A 24,844-nucleotide genomic window follows, 5' to 3' on the forward strand; every position below is an offset into this window, starting at 1 on the left:
GTGCTTACTCTGCACTATCAGAGGCCTGATAAAGTAAGAAACAAAAGAAACAAAAAAAAAACAACAGAAAACAAAACCTATGACTTCTATAGTTAGTAGAGCTCCATTAACACTATAAGCCCACTAGTAAATACACTCATTGCTGTTAATTGAATTTACTCTGAAACTTATGCCAGCATGTTACTTCTACATGGTTTCAGCAAAATAAAAAGCATTGAAGCATTGAATTTAGAGTCCTCACCACTCCCAACTCCTTCGTGGTCCAGTACCACACGCTGATTGCTGCTGAACTCTATTTCTTCCATAGGAGCACTGCCCGTCAGAACTGTAGTCTCAGGTACAGGTATGAACACTTCAGCCAACAAGGTGGTACTGCTCATACCTGTTGTTTCATAGATCTAGAAAAATCCATGGTAACAGACAGTTAAAAAAAATTAGTTCTTCACAATGTATTGATAAGAAGTTGAAAGCATATTGTAGGGTATTTGGACAAATGGTTTTAAGATGACTTAATCATGAAATAATTAATTTAAAGCAATTATATTGATTTCCTTTTTAAAATATCTAATTAGCAGACATTTCAACTACTAGCAGCTAACTCAGCCTGACTTCTTAAGCATATTCCCCTCACCTTTCTAATATAGCTATATTAGGAAAGTATGACAAACTTTAGGCTTTAAAGACTGTCATCGTACAATATGCAACTGCTTGTCACAGTGACTGGTGTCAGTGAAGATGCTGGAGGGATTCTGGCTCGCTAATTCCCCCTTACCATGAAAGACAGCAAGGAACAGTCCCAGTTCTGGCAGTACAGCCAGCTGCTTCCCTCTTGCCCAGCCAGTTTCAGGCACAGAGTGATTTAAGCAGCTTCTCCTCTTAGTCCCTGTTCAAGTGTTTATAATGCAAGTAGATGGTAGTTCTTGTGGCTTACAATTATGTGCTACGTAAACGGAACAGGTTGAGGGGCATACACCCTCCTCTGAGCTACCTGCATCACCTAACAGGAAAAGTCAGCTAACAGGAGAAGTAGGATCCTGACCACATTTTCCTCCTAAAAATATATCTTCTTAGCTCTGTAAATTACTCACTCCTTCATTAATTCAGGTGGGTTTTTTTTGGTTGTTTTTTTTTTTTCCCCCCTTCTTATCCTTTTTGGACTTATCTGCACTTGACTTGATGAAGAGTGCAACAATGGAAATTACTAGTACTAAATTTCTTTCTCTCGCAATAAACATTATGATGCTATTACTGTGTGGAAAAGAGTGTTTTAAGAAGAGTATTTTGGCAAGTTTATCTGCCATATAAATCAGTTTTTCTAAAATTAAGAGGCTGCCCTACTAACATAGTTAATCACATCTCAATTAAATATTTACCCCTATGCAGCCTATAGTTGTGTTATAGGCTTGTTAAAGGCATGTATATTATTTGTAAAATGTGTGTATGTTAGAATTTAAGAATAAATTAAAGCGGTATCGGTAAAATAAAATCTTAGCACAAGCATCAGAGATGTAGCAGCAATGTTGAAAGTTTGCAAATAGAGAAGCAAGGAAGGGGTATAAGATAGATAATTTGTACAGGATCCTTCACAGGTTTTTCAGTCTTTACAACACCAATATAGAGCAAAATACAAGCATTCTGGGAGGAATCACATTTCACGTTATCTTTTTAAAAAATACTATGATAAATCATTATTTACCTGTAGCTGCAAGCTCTCTGGCCAATTGAATATTTGTAAATTGAAAATCTGTCCAAAGTGAACTCTGAAATCTGAACTTATTGGTCGGGTAACAGTCCTTGATACTTCCTTGGAGTTGAAGAGGACTTTTATAAATGCTGAGCGTTTCTTCACATCTTCTCGTCGCAAAACCTCTGCCCTGCAAATATGTCAAACAAGTGGTCATATCAGTTTTAATAACATTTGTAATTTTTGGTTATTTTTCATATGAATCTGATTCCACAACAGGAAAGAAAAGTCAAACAAATAAAGATGTTATTCTAAAAATGTCACTAAAGAGGAGTGACTTAAGAACTACTATTTAGCTGTTATTTTTATCTTCTCATGAATATAAAATTATTTAAAAACAGGTCAACACATCCACCTCCATATGAAAGGGACTATTTAGGGAAACAAAATTTCCTTCTATTCGCTTCCACCAAGATACACGAAATTATACACTGAGTTAAGATTCTTAAGATTTCAGTCACTGGGAATAGACCAGTCAAGCGCTATTCTTTGATGAGGCTATTTGCTAAGTAATAGATGAAAGGGAGTTTTTGAATGACTGAAATTTGCTAGATGTACACTAAATTGCGCGTGTAAATGTGGAAAGTAACACAAAAGAGTATTTACTTTATCCACAGTGAAATCTCCAGTGAACTATGATTTCTTTATTTTCCGTTTCTTTTTTGACTATGCCACTTGGTGCAAAGGACTAGCTAGCGAGAGCGGTACTGCCAGAAGTGGCCTAGATTCCACCCTAAAACCAGTTTCTTCACATATACCGCTGTCCTATGAATATGCTCAAGATGGTTCAAAGTGGATGTGTAGTTATGCGTTCTCCAAGCCCAGTACATACAAGGTTACATGTGACTTGAAAAAGAATTAAGTTATGTCAGCTTCAGAAGCAGAAGTTTAACATTCAATTACTAAGAATGGCGAGTGCAGACTTTTGAAGTTGTGCAGGTAAGAATCAAATCATAAATAACAGCAGAAGATCACTACAGAAGTGTGTTACAACAAAATACTTACAACATTTATCTTACCGAGGACACAGCTCACTTGGAGTTATGCTGCCTGACAGGACTAGTTCAGGAATTAAAGCAGGCTCTCCAGGTTTCCTTCTCAAGTTGTCAGCTTTTTCTCTAACCTGCTGCTCTATTTCCAGGTTATTGACCATTTTAGGTGGGATAGGTTTTACAGGTTCCTCGCCAAGATCACAATCTTCTACTGAATCTTCTTCTTGAAGGTCTTTTTTCTTCTTTTTCTTTCTGGACTTCTGTATGTAAAAATAACAATGTTCTACCTGTACTATTTCAATCAGTATAGCTTTTTTCTCTTGTTCTCTTCACTGACGAGTGATAAATGGGTATGGGTAACGACTGTACAATTTTAAAAATTGACACTGAAAGAGTAGATTTTTTCTCATTTTGTAGGACTACTTCAGATTCAGAATTCAGCAATGCATTCCACTGACAGGCTTCAAGAGTATGATGTGCTTCAAACAACACATTTATTTAACCTTCCCAACCAACTTACAAAGCAACTGTTTATTGAACATTTTGGCTAGCAGCTGATTCCTCAATTCAGAGTTACCATGTGCATTCTCTTAGGACTGATGGAAGATTACTCAACCAGTAGCTACAGTTCTTCAAGATGTATCGTCTGCATACATGGACAAAGTGAATCCACATGTGCTACAAACTTTTTAGCTTAGCAGTGTCTTTATCAGGACTAGAACAATCCCATCCCTTCCTTTATGCCAAACACAAAAATAAACAAACAACATACAACATATTTTGCAGTAGTTTCAGTAGACAACCGCAAACAAGTTCCTCCTTCTGCAGACTTACAGATTACTTGGGTGTACAGCTTACTCGGAAGCACCAACCATTCATGAATCATGACACCATTAGCAAAACAGAAGGAGACGAGGAAAGCACACTTTTTCCTCACTAACAGAAGTATTTAGCCAAACAACTTGTTCACATTTTTATTTATAAACACGTTTTCTTGGCTTAACTTTGTTACCTTTTTTGATTGTGTAATTCTTTTTAAATTTATCTACTCTCCTCTACCTCTACTGTGTTCCATAGATTCACGTAATCTCTGCTAGTAAGACACCAATAGCAGTGATTAACCAACAAAGTACTTTAAGTAAAATAAAGGAAAGTACTTCTGGGCATGAAATGAAGGACTGTGCATGATAGTTCACTCTAAAAGGGAATAACCACTGTAACCTCGGTCTCAGATACTTTTGACTACCACAGCAGAAAGATGCTTTGGATGGAACCAACCACCATGGTATTTGTGAAGGCATAATAGCTAGAGGTAGATCAACAGTTCCCATACGGACCAATGTCCCAAACTACCTACCTTCACTTTAAACCTTACGTTTATTCATCTTCTCATACAAATGAATTGGCATGATACTAATGAGTCACGTGCCCACCTATGTTCTGTTAACAGGAATTTCCAATACCTGCAGATGAACTTCCCCTCAAACATCTTAAGTGTCTTCCATAGTTGCTGCACGTACATGAAACACTTTCTACAAAAGCATCAGCAGATGCACTAGATTCTTGAAAACTGTATTTGAAGATTTTCTTTAAACTTTATTTTGCTACACCTAAAATGACTGATGTTTAAACAGTGCAGTGATTACATTCAAGTAACCATTATCCTGAGGCATGCAGCATGAAAGCAACTGTCCGATAATTTTGCTGGCACTGCCACAGGCTATTTCAAAGGTCATCCTGCTGAAGTGTATTTATTCTAGCTCCTGTTTGTCAATATCCTCTTGAAGCACAACTGGGACCTTAATGGCAGTCCAGATTATTAGTAATAAAGCCTTTCAGAGGTAAAAGGTTAGTATATTAACTGTGTTTTTCCATTTTGGGACATTTCTGAACGTAAATTTGCAGGAGATGACATCAACTGCTTGTTCATCAGAAACAGGCTGTAATTATTTAGCTTTACCACTCACACAAATACAAAAGTTAAACTTAACAAAAAAAGAGAACTGAAGAAAATAAATAGCAGAAAGATAACTGCTCCACAAGAAAAGCAGATTTTTTAATTAACAATTAATTTATTAACACATTCTAAGTAGACGGAATATATCCAAATACATTACAAAATTTTTTCATGCCTACCCTGAAATTGATTTTTCTGTACTACAAGGACAAACTTTGAGTACGCCTGGTAATAATGTACTTTTTGTGAAACAATAATTTAAACAAACCTGTGCCTTCCTCCAGGATTTCCACTCTTGTAGCTCAGTTCTGTACTCCTCCATTTTCTTTTCATATTCTTCCATATATTCTTCTATTAATTCATTTATCTCAGCCTGAATTTCTGCTTCATATGCTTTTTCATCTGATCTCTGATCAACTTCTTCCCTTCAAAATAATCGCATAAACACGTTGTATTAATTAACATGTTAGATTTAAATTTATAATATATAGCATAATAAGTCCACTTCTCCATTAATTTAACTCTAGCAAAAGCACATCCGTCTGAAAAATACTAACATAGTTGACAGCAGACAGCTACCACCCAAAATTAATATTATTACTTTCTATTTACTCGTTAGACTTCAGAAATTTCCTTCTGTTACAGTAATTACTTAACTTTCCTTCCTCCTCATGGTCTGGCAGACTCAACCAGTGCCAGACATTACTCAAATCCTTACTTTTGCACCCTTCATATCCCAAATTGACTAATCTCATTAAAGCTCCCCTACTGGCAAATGAAGTACAAAGAGTTATCAAAACATACTTTCTCAAATAAAGCTTCATGGGTGTGTTGGTAAACTTCTGAAAGTCACGGAGGGATTTTATTTGTTTCCAAACTTTTATAATAGTTTTAAGCAACATTCTGTCTTTCTCTTGTTCAGCATCACGAAGTCTTCTGGTTTGCCTAGAAATATATATACGTATGTACAAAGTCAGAGTTATATAACTCAGTGGAACAATACAGTGAAAAGTTGGGATATCAAAAGCCAGTGATGTGGTTTTCAATTTGATTGATGGCTACAGTGGTTTAAATCCAAGGCACATAAAACCCAGATGAACTTGAAGATGACAGGATTTGGTCTCCTGCACTATCTGTACTCTAGTCTCTTGAATTTCAGACAATCTGACTTGAATTACGGTTCATTCTCTAGAGATCTAAGTCTTCTGAAATGCTTATTACAGCTGTACATCATTAAAACATTTTAAAATCAATGCATGTAAACAACAGCCCAGGAAACCGACGCGGCTGCTATGAAGTAATGCTTATTACAATCATACATTACAAAATATGTTTTAAACTTAACATGCTTTTAGCTCCACTAAACAGAACTTGTGAAGATGAAGTAACGTAGTAATGTATGAAGTAATGTAAGAATTTTGTAGGGCTGTGAAAGGACTTAAACAAAATTAGCAGGGCTCTTTTGCCTCAGAATTAATGTTTCACATTTCTAGTCTCTAATCTGTTTGTAAAGCAGATGTTCATTAGCACCTTTAATGACCAACACAGACTTTGATGTCTATGAGCCACCAACACAGACTGCTTTCAGTACTATCCTGGTAGCTAAACATGTCTAGTAAAAATAATGTTATGTGAAAAAAAAAAGATAAAGATGAAAACAAAAATATTATTCCTTGTAATATTCAGAGCGTGGAAAAAAGGAACATCAAGTTACAGCTCGAAGAAGCAATACATCACACATTATTTAAAAACACAAGCAGAAGTAGTAAAAACAATAAACAAAGTTGAAATACAGACTTTGCAGAAAGTAAGATGAGTAACTTCTTCACTTCGTTAGCTAACAGTCTGAATATTACTTAGCTTAAAAATCTGTTCTTCTTTGCCAGATGAAGCTAGAAGATGAGAAGTTTAAATACAAAAGAAACACACCAGTCAGTAATTACACTCATTCAATACATTCTACTTGGAAGCAAGACCTTTTAGTAGAGAATCACCTCTGCTGAAATATATCACCCAGAAGAGCTAGAAACCTGAAATCCTCAGCATGCATCGATTTCCTCTTCAGCAAATAGGGACAGAAGGTCTGAAATTGCAAATTTGCAAAGCTTTTCTGCATTTAGATAACATTCTTTCCTCAAACCGATGGAAAACTACAGCTCTGATGTTTAGACAGCAAAGAGAACACAACAATTATGTTATCGGAGGGTGGAGGAAGTAATTAGATTATTTTCCATGCTACATTTTCCTCACATCTGTAATTTCTCATGAGTGTGCTACATTGACCATAAGGGAAATGCAATATTAAAACAGAGACAAGGCAGGTCAGATGTTTTTACTGACATACACGGTCCAAGTTAGGATTAAACACCATGACAGTAAAAATTCCTGCGCCTATCTGAGCCTCATATGTAACAGCTTCCAGCAACAGAGTTGTAGCCAAGAAGAATTACAGATATGAAAAGCCCTTGAGTAATCCCAGCCAAGCTCATCTCACGTTACTTACGCAACACTGATCCCACTGATTTCAGCCAAGTTTCTCCCGATTTGTAATAGTATGACACTAAACTGAAGTATACAAGACCTAGAAAAACACTTCAGATATCCAGAATAACAAAGCAAGCCTTAGGGTTGGTGCCAGAATCCAAGAACCTCCCTTCCACAGTGAGCCCTCTCATTACTATTAATACTTTCCCTGGTGACAGCTCCTGTCTCTGAGGTACTGTATGGTAACTGCACACCTCCTGCTTCTAATCCTCCACCAGATATGTTAAAACATTAATAAAAGTTTCTCCTTTTTTGATGGAAGGAAAACACTGTCCTTCAGTAAAAAATAATACCTTATAGACATAGTCTAATATGTCCTGCACAGACACCAATATGTGACAAGACAGCATACCTGAAGGATGAAAACTTGGAAAAGCAACTCCCAAACAAGAGTAGTAAAAAAAAAAAGTGTAAGTGTAAGCTCCCACAGGTTCCAAGACTGACAGTAGAATTTGGATTTTTTTTTTTAAATCATATTATGAACTACTCATGTGACACGTTTTCATAAATGACTTGTATATAGGGTTAGAGGGTGTTTTTAGTAAGTTTGCAGATGCTACTACGTTGGGAAGAGCTGTTGACTCCTTTAAAGGTGGAGATGCTTTGCAGAGAGATCTTGACAAATTAGAGGGCTGGGCAGTCACCAAAAATATGAAGTTTAACAAGGGCAAGGGAACTGGGAAAGGGGCAACTCTGGCTACATGTAAAGACTGGGGATAGGAGGTTGGAGAGCAGCCCAACAGAAAGGGATCTGGGGGTTTTGGTCAACAGCAAGTTGAACATGAGCCAGCAGTGTGCCCTGGCAGCCAGAAGGACCAACAGTACCCTGGGGCGCATCAGGTACAGCACTGCTAGTCGGTCAAGGGAAGGGATTGTCCTGCTCTGCCCTGGTGCAGCCTCACCTTGAGCACTGCGTGCAGTTTTGGGCACTGCAGTAGAAGGACGTAAAACTACTGGAGAGTGTCCAATGGAGGACTACAAATATGGTGAAGGGTCTAGAATATGTATGAAGGGAAGACATATGAGGAGCAGCTGAGGTCCCTTGGTTTGTTCAGCCCAGAGCAGAGCAGGCTGAGGGGAGGCCTTATGGCAGCCTGCAGCTCCCTCACGAGGGGAGTGGAGGGGCAGGTGCTGAGCTCTGCTCTCTGGGGACAGTGACAGGACCTGAGGGAACAGCTTGCAGCTGGGACAGGGGAGGGTGAGGTTGGGTGTTAGCAAAAGGTTCTGTACCCAGAAGGTGGTCAGGCACTAGGACAGGCTTCCCAGGGCAGTGGTCATGGCACCAAGCCTGCCAGAGTTCACGATGCATTTGGACAACGCTCTCAAACATGGGGTCCGATTTTTGGGTGGTCCTGTGCAGAGCCAGGACTTGCATTTGATGATCCTTGTAGATCCCTTCCAACTCGGGAAATGCTATGATTCTATGACCCACTACATAACTACAGAAATTAAACTCTAATGTTCTGTTTATTTAAAATTAATACATTGCCCAGTTTCAGATTTTATAAACTTTCAGATTTTTAAGTATATACTAGTTAAAAGGCTGTTCAGCTTAGATCTCCAAGATTATTTAGTTTTTATTATACTGCTTATACTTACAGATCACCATTGTCCATCTGCCAAAATTAATACTAACCTTCTTTACCAAGCCAGAAACTGGAAGATACTTTTACTATCCAGTTACTGTCCAAGAACAATAATGGTAATCTTGTAAAAGAAAATTCTACCATTTTATATATATTATCCCATTGGCAAAAACATGACCAGCATACCTAAGAATGGGAAGTGAGTCAAGAAGACTTGATGCCAACTGTCTTGTGTAATAAGGAAGAGGAAGATGGAAAAAAAACTTTGTTCAAAAAAATTATGACTTGCAGTGTTGTGTCAGTTGACATTTATTAAAACATTTTTTATTTAAACTTTAATTGTTCAAAAACATACAACAACTACTAAGCAATAAGTAATCAAATTAGACCAATTTTGAATTAATATTTCTGCCTAACCTATATTTTCTTGTTTTTTACTCAACTTACTAGTAAAAATTCTTTTAAGCCTTCAAATTCCAGAGCCATTTACAGCAGAATTTAAGTCTGACATGACTTAAATGCTGTACCAGCACAGAAAAGAAAAAGGAATACAGTTTTAAAAAGCACTGAGTCAATGAATTCATACCTACCTGATTTCAAACTTGTACTCAGGTATGCTCTGTTGTGCTATAGGACCAGCAGCACCAGCATCACCACTGTCTATTCTACATTGCACAGCATTCCTCAAAGCGTGCAGCTTAAATGAACAAACACACACTTAACAGATGGTATAGCATTTATAAAGAATACAGTTTAACGCACCTCAATATGAACAAGTTAGTTACTACATAGCTGAAAAACTCTGAATTGTTTCGCTTCTGGCTCTACAGGATTATGGTTTTGCCATGTCTGCAAGGGCCACTAGAGATGAGGAAATGAAGGAACAACCAAAATGAGTGGATTTGATGATTGTGTTCCAGAAGCTGGGCACCTGCACCAACAAATTTAAGCATAACATATTGCATGTTACAACTGGAAGACGACAAGGTCTAAGGACACGACAGAACTGGGAACAACAGTAAGAGTTCAAATGCACTTCTGAAGCCGTAATGTAGAGATGAGAGGCCACAGCTTCAACTAATATTAGATGATATACATTAAATGAGTACAAAGATGGACAACTAGTTTAGGAGAATACAAAAGATATACATGGCTGTGAAGGCAAGAATAGAAAAAACAGAGCAGTATGAAAGGGAACTAAAACGTTAGTTATGTTGCTGTGGTTTCTCTAAAGGACAATACTGAACGTAAAGTCAGAATGGCTAATGGATCTGCAGGAAACGAAAGCAACTACGTACTAGAAGCAATGAAGTCACAAATCAAGGAAAAAAGTGTTTTAAACAAACCAATAAAACTAGAGTTACCATATAACTGGAGAGCAGCGAGCATATAGTTGAAAACATACATGGTCAACTACAAAATGAATCTGTTATTTAAAAAAAGATTTTGAAAAAAAATTTTGAAAGAAAGAGTAACTGAACCAAAGAGTAACTGAACCCAAAATGAGGACTGAAAGGAGAATTATTTTAAGATACCAAGAGCAAGCATCAGAAGTGGATGACAAGGAGTCTGCCAGAGAATGGCAGCGAAGAGAGTGGGAGGAAGAATCGCTCTTCAGCCTAAACAATCTGGTCACAACAATCTAACATTTGTTAGAGGAGACAGGTTTTAAAATTGCTTGTCAATAGCAGAATGGTGGATAAAAAAATATTATTAAAATCACTTTGTGAAAAACGTATCATGCAGTTGCCTATAATAATGTCAAAGTATTCTGGAAACACTCATGAAACCCCTTCCAGGCCTAGTTCCTGTGATGCAGGCATAGAGAACGTAAGTGTCCTATTCCACTGCTTCATGGAAAACTCAAGCCAGTCCTTCAACGATAACTCCAGACTAGGTATACCAATGAATTATTTTTATACACTGTATGAAACATTTATCCAGCAGTAGGACTGAAACCTAACACTATATGCCAAAATACATATATATATATATATGTATAGGTATATGTACAACTATAGACCCTAATTACAATATTATAAAAACACGAGGATTATTTTTCCTTACAATAGCCCTTAAGGTGGAGAATCATCATCACCTTTAAATTATGAAAATCTGAATTTATATCCACGTACTTAACTTCTTAACTTAATAGTTAAGAAACTAATTCTTAACAAAGGAACATGGAAATGGTTTGTCAATTTTTGTAGAATTCTGCAAGTTAAACTGCTTCATCTTACTTTTAACCAACAGCTGAAAATTAAACTTCAGTAACTTCCCTCAAACCTTGAATACTGCCTGCCTGTCAGAACCCCTGTACACAATCCTGTAAAGTCTTATCTGTCATTCATTGGAAAACATTTTGTATACCCTGCATAAGTAATAATATGGAAATTTCATTTTCTCTAATTACATTCCCTTTACCTCAAAACCTGCATACAGTTCATTTTACATAGAAAATCAGAAATCCATAATCTTGAAAAGACAGTTCTGCACTGAACACGCAGCAGCATAGATGAAATACTTAAGTTCCTACTATTCTGACAGAACACCATTCATGACATAATTAAAATTTCACCACTCTAAAGAAACAAATTCAGCTTTTACCTTAGACTGTCACATAATTATCTCAACAAGCTACGATGAAGCAATAGAAATACCTTGTCTGTGAGCAGGTTGGTAAGATTCTTCTGTTTTCTTGCTAAATACTGATCGTATAACTGAGCCAGTTTAGCTGCTAACACATGCTCACGGCTAAAACAGGGATGATGTGTGAATATTAGTCCAGAAATATCGATATCCAATTGAAATGGCCCCTGAAAATCTCCAGGTCCAACAAGATACTGATTGGCAGCTGTCATTTTTATTGCCTGAAATAAAAACAAAGAGTTTCCATAGCCCATATGAGACTGAAATAGAAAATCATCTGCTTTGCTGAAGATTATGCTTATGCTGGGCAAAGACAACAATGCTGTACTGGAAAAACGAAAGCCCACTTAGTCATCTTTTTACGTGTTGCTTTGGAATTGCTTTATCACCTCTGAGAACTGAGCTGTAAGAGAACAGTCCAGCTCTCTAAGAACAGCTTTTGTTATAGATAAATTGGACTGCACAGAAGAGAGAATCTGTTCTTTGCTTCCCCACTCTAATGCCAGGGAAATTCACATAAATAAGGCCCCAACAGAGCTTTTAGCAACACATCTTAGAGCCTACTTCAACTCTCTGCAACCTAAAGGCCATCATGGCTCATATCCTCAGGTAACTGCCATCAGGAGGGAGTTTGCCATGCTGGTAAGACTGCTCCCTGCCTGATGACTGCTGATCCCTTCTTAGAAAAATCTTCAGAAAAGATTCAGAGATATTCTTATAACGTGAAAAATGAAGTTGTTAGGAATGTGCTGATTGCTGCCCCTTTGTAAAACCTTGAAAAAGGAAGACTTAGTGGGGAATTCAGCTATCGCATAGCTCTCTTACAGGACTGGTATAAATGCCCACAAAAAACATTCCACCTGATCCTTCAACAGTTTCTCAGATTTTTTTAATATGACTAACGACTTTTTTGGAGGACTTTCATCAGGAAAAAATGAATATCACGCACATGCTCTTCTATTATTTCTCTCATGCTGCAGAGAACACATCTGTCCTGATCACTAAGTCTACCAGCTCCTACCATGAGGAGCTGTACAGATATACTAACACAGGGACTACCCTACTTTGGCACGACAATATCAAAGGGTGCTTCACAGTGGTCTTAGTGATTCACAGACTTGAAGCAGTCCATCACGCACTGTAACCTCACTATTTCAACCAGTACTCCAGGCTAAACTCTTCATCCTTCTGTGTGTTCTTTTATGGAAAAGTACATGTGGAATATACTTTAAAAAGTAGAACACATTTAAGGAACAGTTGTAGAGCCCCAGAAAGCAGTACTCACGGCTCTTACCACAAAGCTCTTCAGCTCATCAGTGCAGAACGGACATACAGTGTCCCAGTAATAACATATATTAAATAAACCTACCTTTCTATATAGTGTTTCAAGTTCTGGTGCAATGCCTTCTTCCAATGAAAATATTGGAGGCCTAGTAGAAGACTGTTTAATTGGATTAGGCAATGCTAAGATTTTGCCATCATCACCAAACCACTCTTTCCCCTACAAATAAAGACAAGATTTTATATTGTTTCTTACTTGATATAGAAATGATTTGCAAAATTATAACTCTTATGAAAAAACTACGAAAGAAAAGGTGACTATGAACTGTTTGTGACTAAACTAAAACTTTCCTAAGACCCCAAAGTGAAATCTTTAAATATATTATAGATAAGTTTTGAAACCACAGGACCACAAGCTTGCTTAAACTTTAAATACACTTATTGCTAGAATTGAAAGAATTGTAGTTTTACACAAGACTGCCACCCACACCTTCAAATTAGATTATAAAAATCATAAAGCAAAGAATTCTAGAGCTAAATGGCAGCTCAGAGACATCATTTATCAAAGTCTCTCTCAACTCTCCTAGTCCACAACGTGAACTAACTAAGAATAGTATCTTTGAAAGCAAATGAGGTGTCCTAAGTACTGATTGCCATCCGTGCTTCACAGGTTAAACATTGAGTAATTCATCCCCCTTTGCTCCCGTGAACAGGATTCAAGAAATGCTAAAACCAACGCTGCTGCTGAAAGCTGCTGGGCTGCCCTCTTACGCCCAGACCTGTTTTAAACTAATCCTAGAACCAGAAATACAGATGTGGTAACACTAAAGAGTAACTGGGTTGAAACTGGCCAGTTGTGAACCAGATTGGGTCTAAAATATTCAAAAGTGCCTCTCCCAGCACAGGAGGGAGTCAGAGAACTTCATGAAGAAGTGGTCAGGGCACCAAGCCTGCCAGAATTCAAGCAGCGTTTGGATGATGCTCTCAGAAATACGGTTTGATTTTTGGGTGGTCCAGTGTGGAGCTAGGAATTGGACTTGATCCTTGTTGGTCCCTTTCAACTTGGGATATTCTAAGAACCATAATATAAAGGGCAACTGCTGTATACCAGCTTAAATGTGTACTAAGCATTACAACAATACACCTTATTGTACACAGGACAAGAGCATGATAAAAATATAAATAGAGCGCACCCTCTCAGCTGTTTCCATAAGCTACTCTTGTAAACCTAGAAGGATTCTACAACATCTCCAAATAATCTATATCAATATTTAATTACACTTACAGTCTGATCACTACATCTCTATAAGTACATTACTTCACATTATCTTCAGTGGACAGAGATGTCATTTCACATTGCTTATTTTTTATAATCCTCTAGTATGTAACAGTGCTTAACTTTTATTTTCAGTCTTTACACATATCACTTGCTCTCTTCTTATAAAGAAGAGAAGTTATAATTACCCCTATACTATTGGAAAATAAACTGTGGCACAGACAAGTGATTTGTTCCCCAGCAGGCTATGAGTACAGCCAGGAAGAGACACCAGTTTTCTAAGCCCCAGTTTGGTGCTCTAACTATTGGGATACACTAAAACACACACCTTCCTCAAGTCCAATACCGTTAAACATTTTAAAGACAAAAGACATGTTACCAAGACCATTCACCTACTTAACTACAACAAAACAAAATACTGATAAATAAGGAGTGAGAAAAAGACAGCCAAGAACATAATGGTGACTTACTTGCTCCTGTCTGAGAATTCTGTTTTCTAAAATATTTTGGTTAGATGGCGCTACAAAGGGCCTTTCTCCTGTGTAAAGACCCTCATCCTCAAGGTACCTAGGCTGCACATTTCCAGGCATCTTCTGAGAAGTGGGCACTAATGAGAAATAAATATAAGAGCACAAAGTATCTTAAAACTGTAGTTCTAGTTTATTAATTCTGTAGTAGCCTATGCCATTCTTGAAACAAATGGTACTCCATTTTAAGCATGCTGTTAGCAAAATTTTCCTGAAAAAAGAAATAATTACATAACCAGAACAGGTCCTTTTCTTTATCAGGACAGATCCATAGTTTAATTCTATCACAAAAGCGTCACAGACCTTCGAAATAATTAAACATTTCCTTACCAAAAAAAAATAATCTTTAAATAGTTTAGCAGAGTTCAGTTTTAATGCTGGCTTGCATAACAGTGAAAAATTCTTGTGATCCTTTAGCAACAACTGACTACATGACTGTTTCTAAGCAATGCCCGTATAAAGCACAACTTTAATTACCATTACTAGTTTGCTTAAGCTAGTCACGTACAAAATACGGAAACGTATAAAAAGTTAGGTGGGATTCTTTATTATATCACTGGTGCATATGGGCTCAGTACTTTTTAGGGAACACTCTCCTCCTACATTGAGCGATTATGCTGATAAATACAGTAACAGTGATCCCCTGAATCAGAACACAGTGGACCACACTAGAAGCAGTCAGAACTCAACTGCAAGACATAAAAAAGGAGAGGAACCAAATGTCAATATTTTGGTATTTCATTCCAAGCTGTCCTGATATCATTCTGGTAACATACCACTACAAAACTTATTTCTGTTTCTTCCACTTCAAATATTAAATAGCAAGTGATATGATAAAGCATTTTTTATTTATTTTTAAGGGCTTTGCAGTTCTATGGGAATAAGGGGAAAAAGTCAGAGACACAATCCATGCTGACTATTTCCAATTAAACAAAATGAGTTTTGGGAGAATGGCCCCTTATATCACAGAAATCCTAATGTTACTTATATGACTTTGGCAAGCTTGCCATATGGAAAAAATTACAGATGTGGCCAAGTGTAGAAACACTATACGTTATATAGTGCATTAATCACTCTAAGTACATAATTACACTCTAAGTATATGTGTATGCTATAACCCGTTGCATAGGCTAAACAATGTAAGAACTAAATTCCAGCGAAAAAGGGGCCAGCCACCTTGCATTTACTGGAGAAGGCACTAAGATATACTCCAGAGCAACCAATGTGCCCTGAGTTCACTTGCTAGCATACCATACCATGACCTGCTAAGGTGTGCATATTGCTACTTAAACCATTTTGTAAGACTTTTTCAGACAGGGACTTAACTGGATGGTAAGTGTTGGAGCACAGCAATTAAGTATCTCTCTATTGCCAATCTGATACAAGATTTTTCAAAAGATCAAAGGGTGGCATGCTATGCAAAATCCAGGAAGAAAATGGTTAAGCACAACCTTCATACCTGTCAGCCTGCTGGGGATGAAGAGAAATTCCTTTTCTTTTTGCAGTTGTTCTGAGTAGCTTTCACAGTCAGCAGGTTTCATTACTAGAAGATCTTCAGCTGTTTGCCCTATAATGAATAAATCATCTTTAACTAGGCGTACATCTTCATCCTATAGTTCAAATGGAAACATCTCTGTTAGTTCATCTGTTTCTTAAAGTAGAGATCTCTAGAAAGCATACTTCAAGAAATTTTAAGGGAACAAAAGCTGTCATTTTGTATTAGATGATTAAAATTAATTCAAGAAGCCTGACTAAAAATATTAACATTTATTCTACAGCTCACACCGTTTCATCTTCCTCTTGTTCTTCCTCATGGGCTTCTACATATTCTTCTGCCCCCTCTTCTTCATTTAATTCACTCCTTTTTTGTGCTCCAGCCTTTACATTCTCTGGTTCAGAATCAAAATTGAAGGTAAAGAAATTATATGCTTCTTCAGCGGAAGGAAAATCATTCTGGACCTGCGAAAAGAACACAAAGATACTTTTATATGACATTTATAATAAATTTAGGGCAAGTGAAAGTATCTTTCCATTAATAATAGCAATAACAGCATGTACAAACACTTGCCACTGGATAGCTATTTCATCTCAGAGCTCACAGAAATGCTGAAATTGACTGAAGTATTTTTAAATGATATGTGAGATTTTCTGTTGCTATACTATCATTTCATGAAATATTTTTTGTAATGCTTTATAGAAAAGAGTTATTTAGCTCGACTTTAACCAGCCTATTATTTTAAATACAAACAATTTGTGAATGAGAAATGCAAAGGTTTAAGTTCTGGCTGTAATACAGATATCATTGTATAATGATAATGCAGATGAATCATACAAAGAAAAATTTATTATGGCATTTTGCCTCCAAAGGACTCAGGCTCCTTTGAGCGTCAGTATGAATGTTCTAATAGAAGAATTAACAGTAGCATTTTGTGACTCTAAGCATCTTATACTCCTTTAACTTCCAACTGGTGACATCCAACTGAGAGGAATTAAATAGAAGGAACAAGTTTCCTCCAAGTTCCATTAATTATGTACAAATGGATTTACTCTTTTTGTTTTGTTTTTAATTAAAAAACGTCACTCTTATATTTGATGGTTTCCGTTTTACACTTCAATTGTAGACATTCTGTTTGTGAATTTTTAAATTAAACAAAACCCTCTTCACTGCTCAAGACTGAATCCTGCTTGCTTATTCAAACAGAATCACGAAGCCATATAAAGTTTTATTTAAACTACTATCAGTTATTGAAATGACGGAATTGGTACTTACTGGTGACTTTTGTTTCAGCTTTTTGACAGAATCACGAAACTTTACTTTTGATAGTAAGTGGGATTCATCCTCTTGCATCTCTCTAAATTTATCACCAGACTGCACAAAAATATACAGGAGTCCATCAAAAAATAAGACTGATTAGATGTTGCACTTTTATAGTAAAAACTTAAGAAAAAAGAAAATCACTGTGATGACAATTATACTGATTTTATATTTATGTTAAAAGGATACATTTATTTATTAGTTAATGCCTTTCTCCTTTAACATGGGTCAAGAAATAGACTGCAGAACATCAAGAAACAGTCCACTGCATAAACGTATACATTCTTCACTACTAATGAAGTCATTTCTGCACTTTTGAAAACAGGCAGCCACGTTCTCATCTCCACAAGGGGGAGAAATGGGGCAGCAATGAGAAACCTTCCAGCCCCAGAAACGAGACAAATGAGAGACTGGCAGACAGCACCAGCCTGGCAGCAGCGACAAGGGTGCTGCTGGCAGACAGTACTGACCGGGAAGGGAATTCAGGAGCCAAGACCAGCTACTTCTATAGTCCCTGCTGAAAACAGGACAATTATATTTGCTATTATTCAAAAAAGGTACTCTCCATTGCTTGGGTGCCTTATTTGCTTTGTTCTCTTTCAAGCAGTTATTGCTAGGCTACTCTGAAACTCCACGGATGATGATGAAAGGAAATAGCATGGTTATCTTTTTCCTGTTTTCTGAAGCCTCATCTGTCCCCACAAACAGATAAGACAGATCACTGGTTATGAGGTTAAGTGCTTCAGATTGATTTGCATCAGGCTCAGCCAACATAAAGAAACCTAACATTGTTTTTGCTCTTTGTAGCATGAATTCTTAAATTAAAGGAAGATTTTTTCTCTAGTCAAAGTTTACCTCTAGTCAACCTGAACTTCAAAATATAACAATATCTGGCAAATCCAGCAAAATAAGAAATTCTGTCAATCTGACAGCCACTTATTTAACAAAACAATACTTCATACACATGTAAACAAGCACAGGAAACAAAACCTACACGTGGAAGGGTTTAGGTACGCCTTACAAAAAATTAATATCCATCTTATTTAAGGACATCCCTTCCATGAATTCCTAATACAAATGTATTAAAACAATACTACTTAACTGACCATTATGACAACTACTTTTTATAAGAAAATACTGGCCTCCCCAAAACCAACATAGATAGGTACTTCTAACCCAGAAAAGTAATTTAACCAGGCATAATTCACATTGTTTGCAATTCCAGATAGGTGTGTTACTGCTACATTTTGTTATTTTCTGGGCATACAAATTCTTTTGAACACATTTGCTAGAGGCAAGCAGTCTCTTTGTGAATTCTGAAAAATATCTGTATGCAAATTCTACTGGCATAGCCTTTGTTATTTGTTCAATACAGAATTAATTTTCTAACAAAGAACATGCTTATACTAAAAAAAGAATATAAAATAACGTTAAGGAAATACAAATACAGTGCAATGAAAAGTTAATATACAGTATTTAGCAATTACACTGTGCAAATTTATATAAAGCAAATTTCTATAGAGCAGTCCTTTCTGTTACAGTAACTTAAATGCTTTAAGGCATCTTAAACAACACAAGTCATGAAGCTGAAAAAGACAAGTTTCACAAAATGTCTATACTGTAGTTAAAGAAAGTGACTGTTGTTAAATATATACATTAAAAGCAATAATTGGTGAGGTTCCTGATAACTAAATCAAACAATGATATCATTCTGACCACATTAAAATAAATGAAGCTGATCTTCTATAGTCTTTGATTTATTTGACGTTTCATATTTACTTTCTCGCTATCAGGGTAGCGAGACCTAGAGTACGTTCTTACCACTTTATCCAGGCTGACTTCTGTTTTTCTTTCTCTGACGTTTTTCAAACGCCTTGGTCGTGGCCTGAGGTCTTCTTGAGATAAAGTGACTTCTGCTTTTGACTAGGCAAACAAAAAAATAATGCTTAACTGCAACATAAATATAACAGGACCAAAGCTACAGTAAGTCCCAGGAACTCAACATCTTATGTGTGCTTGTATTAGGGACAGAATCTTAACTATGTAATCAGCTTAAGTGCTTTCACAGACCTAGATGTTAATACCCCTTATTAAACTGCAGAGTTAACTTAATAACAAATCAATTTATTTCAAAACAGCACGGTAAGTTTTTTTGATGAAAACAGAAACATCTTGTCATGATTTTAAATTTTTCTTATAAAAAAGATAGCTTTTATAGTACAAACACAGCTGAAATGTAAACTTTAGAAAGAAATACAGTATGAGAAAGATGCTGGAAAATAACTGTACTGATGAACTGAATTTTGGCATTAGAATTAAAAAAGCAAATATCCCAATCAGATACACACAACACCAGGAAAGCAAAATGAAGCTGTTGGTACTTATAAGAGTAAAGTCAAACAAACAGGACTTTTGAAGAACTCGCACCCTCGCTGCTTTTATTTTCTCTCTCATTCGCTCCCTGACAGAAAGTTCCGCAAAGCCTGCCCTTGATGTAGAAGGAGCAGGCGGCAAGCCTGAAACAGAGAGAACACAGTAACATGTTTAAATTGTATTGTAAAAGAAACTTAAAATTATGTAAAATGAGACTATCCCACACAGAATCCCATGTCCCAACAGAAAGCATGAAGAAATGCGAAGGAATCAAATTTCTCTTTTTTGCACAATTTAAACTTTATGTACTATTATTTAAATGCCTTTAGTTGCAGTGGATCTGGCTAATATAATAAACTCTGAACCTCCTTAAGTAATGTACACACTTTTTTTTCTATTAAAACAAAAATAATTATCTGGCCTTTAACAAGCACTTAGAGCTTCCAGATCAAATTTTGAATGATGATGTGCAATAAATCCTGATACAGGTGTGACTGCAAGAGTACTTACAAACTTGCTTCCTTTTCCAACTTAGAGCTACCTGCTTTTTGTGGTGACAAACTAATAATTTAACCCATGGCATTTTTGTGCTATCGTTCTAACACAACCAAGAGAATAAGATGAATTTTACCCAGCCCCGTGTATGACTGACAGCATCAACTAACTTTAACTAAAAACCATTTCACACACAAGCTACTCGCAACTCTGCTCGTGCCATCCTCCTTGAATTAACAGATCACCAGCTCTCCAAGCAAAGGAGCACGCCATCCCCACCTACAGCAAGTCAAGCAAGGAGGTTACATGGATAAACGAGCTGAACCCAGGTATAAAAAGGTACCTTACAGGAGATGGAAGCAGACACAGGTGACTGGAGAGGAATACTATGGCACTGTCCAAGCATGCAGGGTTTAAGAAAGCCAAAACCCACCTGGACTTGAATGGATACAACGTGCAACAAGATGAGAGCTTTTACAGGTATATTAGGAGCAAAAGGAAGACTAAGAAATCAGAGACCCACCTCTGAATGGGGCAGGGGACATAGTGACAGGGGACACAGTGAAAAAGAAACCCAAGTAATCAGTGCCTTCTTTATCTCGGCTTTACTGGTAAGATTTGCCACCAGGAATACCAGGCTCCAGAGACCTGTGGAAAAGTCTGGGTCAAAAATTTACCCTTAGTGGAGGAAGATCAACTAAGGCCACATTTAAACAAACTGGGTGTACACAAATCTATGGACTGTAAAGGGATGCTCCCGTCAGTGCCAAGGGAGCTGGCTGATGACACCTCAAGGCCACTCTCATTAAGAGACCATGGTGATTAAGGAAGGTTCCTGAAGACTAGAGTGAACATCACTCTTGCCTTCAGGAAGAACACAAGCTGGTCAGCCTCACCTTAATGCCTGAGAAAGCAATGGAACAAATAATCCTGAAAACCATTGCCAAATGTATTAAGGACAAGATGACAGTTGGGAGTCATCGGTATGGATTTATCAAGGGAAAAAAAAAAAGCAAACAAAACAACCAGACAGAACACCTTACACCTGACCAATGTGACAACCGTCTACAGTAAGATAATTGGGTTAGTTCATGAAGGGAAAATCAGTGGATGTTGTTTATCTTGACTTTGAGACTTTCAGCACTGTTTCCTCTGGCACCCACAGTAGTGCTAAGACCAGCTGGAGGCCACCACCAGAGGGGCATACGCCAGGGGATGATTTAAAACAAACAAAACCACAACCCAACTTCCATTCCCAAGAACTCATCAAAACCCTGCATCCTTTGGGATCAAGTATTCTCTGCTGATCCCATGAGATTTACAAGACTGAGTTTTAAATGACTGGCGTACATTTAGATTTTTGTATAGTAACTACCAGGTTGGGACACTAACCCGGGATCATGTAGTCTTGGGAAAGGAGAACTACTGTCTGTTGCAGCCTTTAAATGGGTGCCCCCAAAAAGCACAGGCTTTTTTTTTTTCCAAAATTAAAAGTGAATGAGAACTCATTAAATCAGAGTTATCATGATTTCCTTTTCATTTGATGGATTGATGGCATTCCTTCCCTTTAAATCCCCTGTCAGATCTCTTCGATTATGATTTCTTCAGGTAGATTCAAACAAAGAATGGCAGTGTGACCCCATACCCTATTGCATTCCCCAATTTCTAAATAAAAAAGGATGAAAAATTATCCAGTTGTTTACAAAGAAGCTACAGTATAGAGGGCAGAAATACAAAGGAGTGGATACCTACATCCTACCTTCCTCTCAAACGGAAATGAAAAACATTGTGTGTATTATGAAGGAGATTGTACATATAAGCAAATAGTGGAACTTCCACTGGTTTTATGTATTAAACACAATTACATTTGTCCTCTGCATAGTATTGTAAGATGGTACCCATCTTTCTTCTAATGGATTGCATGATCACCGTAAAAGAGTCAAGTTTATCGACTTTACAAAAGCCTCCCTAAAAAAAAAAAGCCTCCCTTTAGCTGAAAATGTACTTTTATATACCTAACAGCCTGGAAAGTGATCAAAGACCTAATTAATTGTCTCCCCAACTGCACAGCCTCTTCAGTCTCACTGGAGTCCTGGAGCTCACCTGGAAATTCTCAGGAGCTTGCTGAAATGCATAGCTGATACACACAATAGTTAAAAACAAACGTTTTATATCCCTTCTCGTACATGGAATGCTCAGATCTCATTTTGCTTTTTTTTTTTTTTTTTTTTAATTCAGAACTTTTGTAAATAGCTTTCATTTCCAGAAGGAGCTGTGTTGTTCCACATAGGACACATTGGCTCTTTTACTGGAAAAACTGCAAGATATTTAGCAGGAGAAAACTCTCTTCACATTTGTGCTTTGCAGTGCATGGCTTTTTAATTATTTTTAACCTATGACCACATGACATTCTAAGCAAGTAAGTTTTTTTCTAGTTATCTCTGCTTGTATAATTCTAACACTTGTCAGCTCTTTGAGCCAAACACATTTGTTCTTTGTCCTTAGGAAAGGACACTGTTTGCCAAGGTCGAAGTAAAGGGTGATTTCAGGCTTATATAAGGCATTAAATTCATGAGAAGGAGATAAAACAGCAGAGGCTAAGGGCTTAGGAATGGTAATGTCACACAACATACATCACGTTGCGGCTGATTTGATATGATTCTGAGAGCTTTACTGGTGGCAGAAGACACTGTATTTGGAACATACAACTTAAACATTTAGAGGCTAACAACTATACCAGAGTGTGGTCTAATTTCTAAGATGACCACTAGGATAATTTCTAGAATAATCCACTGTCATTTAGAAATGAAAAAAAGTGTTAAGACCAAACCACACTATCACTGATTCTACTTAGAAACAAAGAGCTTAGGTGTATCCTAATCTTTTCAAACCACACAATTTACTACCCGTATCTGTCCAAAGCTTTCATTGTATCTGGCAACTTTCAGAAGAGAAAAAAAAGCACAAAGTAAATATCAGTAGCATAAGACCAAGAGAAAAGGGAGCATCCAACATCCATTTCCTTACTAGGCGGAATACTAAAGAAAGAATTAGCAAGTAGGTACTCAGCAGAGATGCTAAGAGATGACACACAGGAAAGCCTGCCTGAATTTTGTCTTTCCTAAGAAGGAATGTAGTACCAGTAAAAACAGGATGAGAACTAACAACGGAACAGAGAACGAGATCTCCACAGATATTCATTAGGCTCCGCTAATTGAAACTCATCATTCCAATGGAGTGGCTGAAGTAACATCAGAGCAGTAAGCAATGCTGAGAAATGATGGAGAATGGGCAAGTTCCAAAATCCTGGGCAAGTGTCTTTTATTAAAAAGGGGGAGATAGAAGGAACAACAGAAGCATAAACAGGTCAATCTAACTTCAATTCTAAAAAAAAGTAATAAAATTCATCCTATTTGTAAACATATTAAAGATATAGCAAAGCGATAGCAATAAATAACAGCAGGCCTAGATTAGCCAAGTTTTCAAGGTCTGTCAAGCCAACTTAATGTTCTTCAACATATATTTCCCACAGACTGTTAGTAGTTTGGAAAAGGTGTAAGCTTATGACCATGTACTATAGAAAGTGTTTCTCATTAGGAGATATTTTGATGAAATTACAGGAAAGGGTAGAAAAAGAGGGAAAAAAAGAGGGAAAAAAAGGGAGGCATGCACGTCACTGGAAAACCACATTTAGAAAGGTAAGCAAGTAACAGTTAATACATTCAAAACAGATATTGTATAGGTATTTTCAGGCTCTGCCTTAATCTAATACCTTTAAAATACTTATTAATGGTTTGAATGATGATATAATGTGATATAATAATCTGTGGAAAAAATGTGCAAGCAAAGCCTATCAGAAGTCACACTTGAAGAAAGGCTAAGTTTGAAGAGTTTTTGGAATAGAGGAAAAATTCATTTCTAACAAATTCAAGCTCGCAAAAGGTCACTGCACACAGAACAGCACCGTGTGCCTGCTGGAGATGGAAATGATGAACTTGAATTGCTACGAGAAAGGTGGTTACACACTGGAAAAGGTTTTTAATTTCTGGGATCTTCTAGCATTGGAACAGTCCCTGAAATCAGCCATTTGGTCTTCATCAGTGCAAGCTTTTAAGCTAAAAACAAACCAAACAATTGAAAAATAGGCTATCAAGACTTAAATTGAGTTGAACCTACTTTAGGGAAGAAGATGGACTAAGTTACTTTTTGATTTCCCTTCTATGACTTTTTTCTGTCATTGTTTTCCGTACAGTTGCTGTGTGAAAACATTCTACTTGACTGGAACATTCAATTCCATTCCAATTTTCTGAAAACTAGAGAACAGATAAGTATCTGCTTTCAATCTTCTGGAATACTCGACAATTCCTTGTAAATGTTTCCAGACAAGCAGAGTTAAAGTGAACTGTGTAAACATGCAAAATTAGCGCAGAAAATCTTCCATCACTTTAAGCACCTCCAGAATCGATGCTCAGGATGCTGAAGAATTTTTTATGAATGAATTAATTCCTTGTGACAGAGGAATGACACTTTCTATATATAATGAAAAACATATTAAGGCTTTAATAGTTGTGGTAGAATTAATTCAATGCATCAATTACTGTGGGA

At 36.9% G+C, this 24,844-nt stretch overlaps 1 protein-coding gene across 6 annotated transcripts in view; it reads right to left on the minus strand.

Moving 5' to 3' along the window:
* Positions 1–24,844, minus strand: part of CC2D2A (coiled-coil and C2 domain containing 2A) — a 58,266-nt gene that overhangs the window by 29,882 nt on the left and 3,540 nt on the right. For 5 of the 6 annotated variants that reach the window (XM_040557208.1, XM_040557209.1, XM_040557207.1 and 2 more), the window contains 14 exons: positions 19,799–19,887; positions 19,193–19,294; positions 17,327–17,425; positions 16,342–16,515; positions 16,016–16,166; positions 14,500–14,636; positions 12,842–12,973; positions 11,484–11,693; positions 9,414–9,520; positions 5,498–5,638; positions 4,962–5,118; positions 2,764–2,996; positions 1,697–1,874; positions 242–398 (listed from right to left, as the gene is read on the minus strand). In XM_040557208.1, the coding sequence (XP_040413142.1) occupies positions 242–398; positions 1,697–1,874; positions 2,764–2,996; positions 4,962–5,118; positions 5,498–5,638; positions 9,414–9,520; positions 11,484–11,693; positions 12,842–12,973; positions 14,500–14,636; positions 16,016–16,166; positions 16,342–16,515; positions 17,327–17,425; positions 19,193–19,294; positions 19,799–19,887 (2,067 nt within the window). Of the gene's footprint in view, positions 1–241; positions 399–1,696; positions 1,875–2,763; positions 2,997–4,961; positions 5,119–5,497; positions 5,639–9,413; positions 9,521–11,483; positions 11,694–12,841; positions 12,974–14,499; positions 14,637–16,015; positions 16,167–16,341; positions 16,516–17,326; positions 17,426–19,192; positions 19,295–19,798; positions 19,888–20,762; positions 20,906–24,844 lie in introns of those variants that run through there. The other variant, XM_040557210.1, reaches the window with a different exon arrangement.

The sequence above is a fragment of the Cygnus olor genome, chromosome 4 (genome assembly GCF_009769625.2).
Source record: "Cygnus olor isolate bCygOlo1 chromosome 4, bCygOlo1.pri.v2, whole genome shotgun sequence".
Taxonomy (NCBI): domain Eukaryota; kingdom Metazoa; phylum Chordata; class Aves; order Anseriformes; family Anatidae; genus Cygnus; species Cygnus olor.